Consider the following 10,222-nt stretch of genomic DNA (forward strand, 5'->3'; position numbering starts at 1 on the left):
ATTTGTGGGTATAGTTTATACAAGATACAAAAGATCTCCAACCAAAAACCCCATATTCCAAGCAAAAACCTTGATTCTTCATCAAAAGATCATTAAATTATCTCATATATTTTAAGTTAAAATGTTTAATGTTCATATGCATTATTTATTAAAATCCCTGACCTTAACCAACTAAGAAAATTAACTGACAAACCACAAGTCTCAACAGCATCAGAAAAGATAGTGTACTGGGCTACATTCCCATCTTGGAAAGTCCAATGCATACCAGCATGTTTAAGATTCTGAAAAATCTTAGATTAAGGTTATTTGTTTAACATAGCACTCTCCAAATTTATTTAGCCACAGAACCACCCGCCCCCTTTTTTTACACTGCCTTTTATCATACCCCATAAAACTACTGTTTTAGAAAATATGTTTAGGAAACTATTTTTTAAAAAGTTCATTTATATTTTATATCTAATTTTTAAAAAACTACTTGCCAACTTATGTAATATATATTTAAACAATTTTCCCTGGCCACCAGGGTAAGATAAATAGATCAGAATCTATTGGCAGATCATGTATCTATGGGAATTTTTTTTTTTTTTTAATAAAACGCAATAGCCTAGGGCAGCCTGGCTAGCTCAGTTGATGGAGCATGCGACTCTTAATTTCAGAGTTGTAAACCTGAGCCCATGTTGGGTGCTGAAACTACTTTAAAAAAATAAAATCTTCCAAAAATAAAAATAAAAAACAACCCCCACACAATAACCTATTATTATGTTCTGGGTCAATAGATATTTTAAATGTCAAGTAGGTATTATTATTATCACCATTTTATTGAGGAAGGAAGACTGGCCCAAAGAAGTTAAACTGTCCATAGACACAAGGCCAGTAAATAGCAGATCTGGGACTGAACCCAACTCCCTGACCTCACTGGAGCTGACCAGACTGTGGTCAGCCTTCACTCATCTGCATTGTCCAGAAGGAACAGCTGATACCACGAGGGGAAAATTAGTTCACGGGCCAAAATAATGAGACATTTAAGGAGACAAAGACTTCAAAAGAAAAACATACTGGATTACAGAGTCCTACAGAAAAAGAAATACCAGAACAGATGGACCAGTCATTTAAATTTAGCCTGGTAAAGAGATTTTTTACAAGAAGCAAGAGAAGACAATTGCAATGCAAAGTAAGAACCAGAAAATAATGAAAGGAAATGAACAAAAATATCAGGTTGAAAAAATATGGTAGTTGAAATAAAGCTATAATTGATGTGTTAAATCATAGAATGGATACATTTGAGGAATAACTAAGCAATTTAGAAGACCATATTAAGGATATTTCCTAGAAGGAAGAGAAGACAAAAGCCTAGACAATATAAAAGAAATGTTGAGTCAGAGGTGCTAATATTGGAATAATAAAAGTCTTAGAGAAATAAAAGTAAAATGAAGATTATTCGAAGATAAAGGAGATCAATTTCCCAGAATTAAAAAAAAAAAAAAGATAAAGGACTTGAGTATTTTTTTTTTAAAAAAACACCTTATGGAAGTATGAATGACATACAAAAAGCTGTACCTATTTAATGCATATACTGGATGAGTTTGGAAATAGATGACTTAATAGATTTAAAAGGCCCACAGTGTGCCCAAGAGGAGAAAAAGGAAAAACCACATTTAGACACATTACAAGGAAATATAAGACTATAATAGTCAGAGAGAAAATTCTAAAGCTTCCAGTCAGAAAGAGCAAATAACATACAAAGGAATAAGAATTGGAATGCCAACAGATTTTTCAACAGCAAGAAGGTAACCAAGTATATTAATATTTTCTTAAAACATATAAAATTGCTGCTTCTGGGGGTCAAAAGTATTAAGTGAAAAGAACTTATAACCTAGAATTTTATATGCAGCCAAACTATCATTCAAATATGAATGTATAACAAAAACATTCTCAAGCATTCAAGGCTTAGAAGGTTTACCATACAACGACCTACATTCAAAACAGTTTTTGATGAAATACATTAATAAGAGAGAAAAATTTAGGAGACGCTAAAAGAGATACATGAAACAAATGTAATTAAATTACCCTGGACAAGTCTGACTCATCTTTTAAAAAGTACTTACATTCAAAGAAGATAGAAAATAAATCCATACTAACCTAAAATTTATAGGTTTAGATTAGTGCTATTCAAAGTAGCCTGTCTTAAATAGTTCTGTTATAGGTCTGCAACATAAAGTCTGTGCTAGAATGCAATTTAACAAATTGACATAATGCTTCCTTCATTCAGAAAGTCTTGCTACAAACAAAACAAAGCAAAACCCAACTAAACTAGTCTGCTTATTGACATGGGTAGTTTATAACACCCTGGAGCAGCTCCTCACCTCTCTTTGGAAACCAGTAAAAGTGTTTGGACTAAAACCAGTCTGCAGACCATACTTTGAGTAGCACCACTGTAGAAAATATCAATAAGATGTAGGGAAGGGGAGAGTGAAAGAAAAGGTCAAGAGGAAGAAACAAGCTCTTTAAAAAAAAAAAAAAAAAACAGGAAGAAACAAGAGGTGTGTTTTGTAAGTTCTTATCTTATTGGAGGGTAAGCTTTTAAATATCAATTTAAAAAAAAAGCAAGAAATGATTTAAAAGAGCATAGATAAAATGGGATAAAGAGAAATAATTTAAAGTTGTAGAAACACGAAAGGGCACATGCGCCCCCATGTTTATATCAGCACTATCAACAATAGCCAAAGTATGGAAAGAGCCCAAGTGTCCATCAATGGATGAGTGGATAAAGAAGATGTGGTGTGTGTGTGTGTGTATATATATATATATATACACACACACACACACCAATATATATGTGTGTGTGTACACACACACACACCAGTATGGAGGTTCCTCAAAAAATTAAAAATAGAACTACCCTACAACCCAGCAATGGCACTACTAGGTATTTATCCAAGGAATACAGGTGTGCTGTTTCGAAGGGGCACATGCACCCCAAAGATTATAGCAGCACTATAAACAATAGCCAAAGTATGGAAAGAAAACAAATGTCCATTGATGGATGAATGGAGTATTACTCAGCAACCAAAAAGAATGAAATCTTGTCATGTGCAACTACGTGGATGGAACTGGAGGGTATTATGCTAAGCGAAAGTAACCAGTCAGAGAAAGACAAATATATGACTTCACTCATATGAGAACTTTAAGAGACAGAACAGATGAACACAAGGGAAGGGAAGCAAAAATAATATAAAAACAGGGAGACAGACAAAACATAAGAGACTCTTAAATATGGAGAACAAACAGAAGGTTGCTGGAGGAGTTGTGGGAGAGGGGATGGGCTAAATGGGTAAGGGGCATTAAGGAATCTACTCCTGAAATCATTGTTGCACCATATGCTAACTTAGATATAAATTAAAAAAAAATAATAATGATAAAAAATAAAATAAATAAAAATTTTAAAAAATAAAATTGTAGAAACATACCCAAGCATATTATTATTATTATAATAAATTTAAATACTGGACCTATTCCATTCACAAGTCAAAATTTTAAAAATTCAGACATCTGCTATTTATAAGGGACAATGTAGGAACACACAAAGGTGGAACAAGAATATTAGAAGACATCAAACAAATACTAATCAAAATAAATCTCACATAGTTATATTAAAAACTAGATTATAAGAAAAAAGTATTATTGCAGATGAAGAGAGTCTCTATACAATAATAAAAGTTTCAATTTACCAAGAATAGCAATTTAAAATATAAAGCTCAATATATTAAAATATTAAAATAACCTCAATGTAGAAGATTCAAAAAGTAGTAAAATAGCAGGGAGAAAGTATACCATAGATGGAGCTACAGTAATTTAGACAGTATGGAATGGATATGAGGATATACAAATTGAACACTAGTATAAAATAGGGAGTCCAGAAAGAGATCAACATTATTTTGAACTTGGCTATAACCGAGATAGCATTTCAATTTAGAGAGGAAAAGCAGGACTAATTAATAAAAAAATGATTACTATGCTAGCAAAACTGTTAATTAAAGAGACAAAAAATGAAATTGGATCCCTATCTCATACCATGTACAAAAAAAAATAAAAACTCCAAATGGATTGAAGATTTTCGCATGTAGTATGTCATTAAGAAAACCTTAATAAACTTTAAAGAAGTAAAAAAAAAAGTCAAAAAGAAAACTTTTAAAAAAATTAGAAAATAAAGGTGAATAATTTTAGACCTCAGTATAGGCAAAGATTTTAAAAATGAGACACAGAGGGGTGCTTGGGTGGCTCAGTTGGTTAAGCGTCCAACTTCAGCTCAGGTCTTGATCTCACAGTTTGGTTTGTGAGTTTGAGCCCTGCATCGGGCTCTGTGCTGACAGTTCAGAGCCCGGAGAGCTTGCTTTGGATTCTGTGTCTTTCCTCTCCCTTTGTCCCTCCCCTACTCACATTCTGTCTCTCTCTCTCCAAAATAAGTAAACATTAAAAAAAAAAAAAAATTAAAAATGAGATACAGAAAGCATTATCCAAAAAATAACCTAATAGATTGGACTGTATTAAAACTAAAGTGAAGGGGAGCCTGGCTGGCTCAGTCAGAAGAGTACATGACTCTTGATATCAGAGCCATAAGTTCAAGCCCCACAGTGGGTGTAAAGATTACCTAAATAAATGAAACTTAAATAAATAAATAAATAAATAAATAAATAAATAAAAAGTAAAGTGAAAAGACAGGATACAAACTGTGAGCGGACAGTCACAATATACATGATCAACAAAAAATTAGCACGAAAAATATAGAAGAACTATAAATAAGATTACAAATAATAAAATGGGTAAGAAACAACAATACATAAGCAAAAAACACATGAAGAGCTGTTCGACACCATTGGTGAGCAGAGAAATGCAAACTGAAACCACAGTGAGATCCTTTTACACCCATTTGATCAGGCTGATGCAAGATAGTAGAAGATAAGCTGATGTAACCACTTTAGAAATGACTTTGGCACTACAACCTAAAGGTGTGGGCATTTTCATTCTTAGAATTATATCCAAAAGAAGCTGTTGCACATCTATAAGACAGTACAAGAATATACATAGCATACTGCTCACAATGGCAAAACTTAGAAACCAAAATCACCATCAGTGGAAGAGTGAATGAATAAACTGTGGCACATTCACAAAATAAATTGATAAAGCAGTCAAAGCAAGTAATCTATACTCTAGATTTCAGATCAACATCAATAAAATGTCTATATTGCAACAATATGTCACTAAGTGAAAAAGATAAACAAACTCCAAAAGATTACAGATTTATATCACTTTAATAATGTTTAAAAAAAAAAATTTAAACTACAATTGACTCCTGAACAATATGGAGGTTAGAGGTGCTAACTTCCCAGTCAAAAATCTACGTATAACTTTTGACTCCCTAAAGACTTATCTACTAATAATAGCCTACTGACCAGAACTTTACAGATGGCATAAACAGTCAATTAACAAATACTTTGTATGTTATATGAGTTATCTATTGTATTCTTACAATTAAGAAACAAAAAAGAAAATTTTATTAAGAAAGTCATAAGAGAAATTATAGTTACAATACTGTACTGTATATATTTTAAAGATCGATGTATAAGTGGATCCGCACAGTTCAAACCTATTTTTCTCAATGGTTAACTGTACGCTCTTGAGGAATTCATTTCTATAAACTTATAAACAAAGAGGAGCAAGATGCTGATGAACACAGGGATGAAATGATAATTACCTTAGGTTAGGAGACACCCAGATGAGTTAGTGGGGTTACTTTATATTAAATGTAGGTAGCTATAAAGGTACTTGATTTTGCCTCAGTTTGTAGATTCACAGATAATTACATTTAAAGTAACTAAATAAAGGGCGCCCGGGTGGCTCAGTCAGTTAAGCGTCCAACTTCGGCTCAGGTCACGATCTCGCGGTATGTGAGTTCGAGCCCCGCATCGGGCTCTGTGCTGACTGCTCAGAGCCTGGAGCCCGTTTCAGATTCTGTGTCTCCCTCTCTCTCTGACCCTCCCCCGTTCATGCTCTGTCTCTCTCTGTCTCAAAAATAAATAAATGTTAAAAAAAAAAAAATTTTAAAGTAACTAAATAATCAAAGCACTCTAGGTGAGGACCAATGATATGAGTAGGTCATGAAACCAAAGATAATGATGAACCCAATTTAGTGCATCTAAGCTCCTTAGAAAAAAAAATTCTTTTAAGGATTTTATTTCCAATTCTCTAAAACTGGTGGTCTAGTCCTGTCAAATTGTGCAGACAATGACAGAAGTGTCAATAAAGTCATTACATTTTCAGTTTATTTTTTTAAAGTTTATTTCTTTATTTTGAGACAAACAGTGAAAAAAACAAGAGAGAGAGAGAGACTGTGAGTGGGGGAGTGGCATAAAGAGAGGGAGAGAAAGAATCCCAAGCTGGAACCCGACACAGGGCTTGAACCCACAAACTGTGAGATCATGACCTGAACCAAAACCACGCATTAGATGCTTAACTGACTGAGCCACCCAGGTGCCCACATTTTCAGTTTATTTTTGATATCAGGTCAGAGTACAGCTGAATCAATATACTTATTTATATAATGGTAAGAAGCTAGTATAATTTTTCTAAACAAAATTAAATAGATTTTGTTAGCCTTTAATAAAATTTTTAGGGACTAAAACTAAAATTTTAGGGACACTTGGGTAGCTCAGTCAGTTAAGAGTCTGACTTCAGCTCAGGTCATGATCTCGCATTCCGTGAGTTTGAGGCCTGCATCGGGCTCTGTGCTCTGTGTGTCTCCTTCTCTCTCTGCCCCTCCCCCCTCACGCTCTGTCTCTTTCACCCTCAAAAATGAATAAGTATTTTTTTATTTAAAAAATAACAATAATAAACTAAAATTTTAAAATACGCTTTTTGGAAATGGTCTAATTTATTACATAATAACTCTTATATAATAACTCAGAGTATATGCTACTATTAAACAGTACTTTATAAACCTTCTTTAATGTAAAGAATTTGCAGAGCTGAATGTAACTGAGATACAAGGGTAGACTCTGTCACCATCATGACCAGGTCAACTTACTTTTACTATAAGTTGAAGAACTTTCCTTCCGACTCAGCTTAAGATAAAGTTTGCTTTTAGGTTCACTATAAAACTCAGGATTTACAGTTGTAAACTTCTTTAGTTTGCCATACTGTTTTCTTTGAAAGTCAAATCCTTTTCTGAAAAATGAGCAAAAACAAAAATGAATTTAAATATTAAGATACAAATTTTTACTGAGATATAATTGTCAATAACAATTGAAACAATTGTATTAGGTATACAATATAATGGTTCGAGATATATGTGTGTGTGTGTGTGTGTGTGTGTGTGTGTGTGTGTGTGTGTATTTCTGGTAAAATGACCACCAAAATAAGTCTAGGTAACATCTATCACCACACAGAGTTACAAACTGCCTTCCTTGTGATGAGCACTTTTAAGATCTACTCTCTTAGCAACTTTTACATATACAATACAGTATTATTAACAACAGTTACCATGCGATACATTACAACCCCAGGACTTTATAAGTTTGAAAGTACATTTTTTTTTTTCATCTTTAAAATATAGCATTAAATGGAGGGAACCAGAGTGAGTGTATGTTTATATACTTTCATCCATGGACAAAAAATAAAAAAATAGGAAGAAAATAGCAACCCTCACAGAATCATTAGTTTTATTTCTTCTTAATGTTTTATTTATTTTTTGAGAGAGAGGAGCACAAGTGAGGGAGGGGCAGAAAGAAGGGACAGAGGATCCGAAGCTGGCTCCACACTGCCAGGCTGACAGCAGCAAGCCCGATGTGGGGCTCGAACTCATAAACTACAAGATCATGACCTGAGCTGAAGTCAGATGCTCAACTGACTGAGCCACCCAGTTTGGCTCAGGTCATGATCTCACGGTTTGTGAGTTCAAGCCCCGCGTCGGGCTCTGTGCTGACAGCTCGGAGCCTGGAGCCTGCTTCGGATTCTGTGTCTCGCTCTCTCTCTGCCCCTCCCCCGCTCACGTTCTCTCTCTGTGTCTCAAAAATAAATAAAACATTTAAAAAATTAAAAAAAAAAAAAAGAGAGACTGAGCCAGGACAAGTATTGAAAAAGTACTCAAAAGAGTATCTCAGCTTCAATAACTGTAATAAATCATCCCCATTATTTCCGTATCTTATAGGTTATTATGATGATTAAATGAAATAATACATGCAAAGTCCTTAGAAGAATGCAGGCATGTATAAACTCCCCAAAGATGTTATTAAATTACGATGCACATGTTCATTATAGCTACTTTTTGGATAATCCCACTTTTATAGGACATGTTTCCAAATTGTAGCATTCTATTATCCTATAAAACTAACTAGTTAGGCTACCTATTATCCTGCACTGACAAAAATTATTCTTGTGGTTTGTTCAACAGGGTTTCCTAAGGATTATGACTATATGTAAAAATGATTATCTAAAAATAGCTTTAGAAAATTATTTCCATTCTAAAGTTAGAAAACCTGAGGTACTCTATCTTTCAGATAATTTACCTATCTCAATATCTTTTAAAACTGATAACAATCATGTGAGGTTATTATTTTCTGATATAATAATTAATTACAGGCATTATTTGCTACCAAAGCATACCTCACCAAAAGCTGGCATTCCTCAAAGAGGGGTATCTTTTGACTTCTTAAGTATAAGCCAATACTCTTTATATCACTTAAAACCATGCTAGTTAGAGAGGCTTCCTTTGTTAAATATCCTGGGGTCACTTCTTCAAGCCACTTGAAAAATTTACATCGGTTGGCTTTGGGTCCATCACAGGTATAAAAGAGACGACCCTAAGAGGAAAAAGATATTGCAATTGAGTAAGAAAAATTTTATATTTTACTATTTTTGTATTATGTTTGTCAAGACTTCTATAAAAAGGTGCTTGGCATTAATGTGCTCCAATAAACTATTCATCATACAAGTTAATCTTTTTATTAATACTAAACAACAAATTAAAATTTAAAACCACTTAGTTGACATTTCTCTTTATCAGAAAATTACATTATTCTGAGAACATAAGCTTATTTGAAAAATAAAATTTTTTGTTTCTCCAATTTAAAATGTTCACCATAGACACCCTGAAGGCTACCCAGAAACAACTACAAGAAACATCTTGTGCATTTCTTTTTGGCCTTTTTTGTCACTCACATAAGTGTGTGTGTGCACAAGGACACACACATACACTGTTGTTTTTAAAAAAAGTAAAACTCAGATGATGATGTGTTTTCTATTCCATAACCTAATATAACCTAACACAATAACATGCTGTACGCATGACAACCATGTCATCAAATTATCTTAAAAAGAAAAAAAAGACTTTTGATGGCTCTATAATATTTTATTCTACGGTTATAATATTATTTACAAATTCTTGCCTTTGACGCCTAAATTTAAATCTCAATGTACGTACGCAATACATAAACATTTTACTAACTTGACATCTTCCATAATAATATGTTATCAGCAATGTAAATTAAATCAGTTTGCTTTTACATTCCTCAGGCCTTATCTATTACTCGTACTGGGGCTCACACAGGAGACTACTTCAACTTCCACTTCTTCAGGCTCATCTCTGCATTCTCTAAGATCTCAGGTTGGGACATATTCCTCCTCAGTGTTCTCACTGTAACTTGGGCATATCCTTCCTATTCTATCAATTACACTATTACATAAAATTTATTTTTATGTTTCTGTCTCCAGCCACCACTATGCAATAGATTCACAGGCAATCTGAAGGATTATCTTAACTCATACTTTCATATCCTAGAACACAGATCATCTTTTAGTAAAAATTTACTGGGAGTTTACTGTAGGTTAGTTACTAATACCTCAAGTAGAAGGCTCCTAATCAGGACCTGCTCTTTAACAAAGCCGGTCATAAAGCAATAGGTACCTAAATTTTCTACAAGAGAAGTATTCGGTGGGGCAACCGGTGAGTAACAGGGAACAATACCTTATTTGGACCTTCCTTTTTAACCGTGACAAGTTTTGCAGGTTGATGATGATGGCAGGATGGCACATTACTTTCTACATTTTTCAGTTTCTCTCTCTTTAGTGATGTGTAAAATGATATGTCAACTTTTGAAAGAGCTTTGTGCAACCTCTGTGCCAATCCAAACAGCAATATATTTAGATGTTCTACAAAAAAAAAAAAAAA

General features: G+C 33.5%; 1 protein-coding gene across 6 annotated transcripts in view; it reads right to left on the minus strand.

The window, feature by feature from the left end:
- The window catches only part of ZGRF1 (zinc finger GRF-type containing 1), a 91,168-nt gene that overhangs the window by 28,102 nt on the left and 52,844 nt on the right, over positions 1-10,222 (minus strand). For all 6 annotated transcript variants that reach the window (XM_049631056.1, XM_049631054.1, XM_049631055.1 and 3 more), the window contains 3 exons: positions 10,019-10,203; positions 8,659-8,855; positions 7,082-7,221 (listed from right to left, as the gene is read on the minus strand). In XM_049631056.1, the coding sequence (XP_049487013.1) occupies positions 7,082-7,221; positions 8,659-8,855; positions 10,019-10,203 (522 nt within the window). The remainder of the gene's footprint in view (positions 1-7,081; positions 7,222-8,658; positions 8,856-10,018; positions 10,204-10,222) is intronic.

The sequence above is a fragment of the Panthera uncia genome, chromosome B1 (genome assembly GCF_023721935.1).
Source record: "Panthera uncia isolate 11264 chromosome B1, Puncia_PCG_1.0, whole genome shotgun sequence".
Taxonomy (NCBI): Eukaryota; Metazoa; Chordata; class Mammalia; order Carnivora; family Felidae; genus Panthera; species Panthera uncia.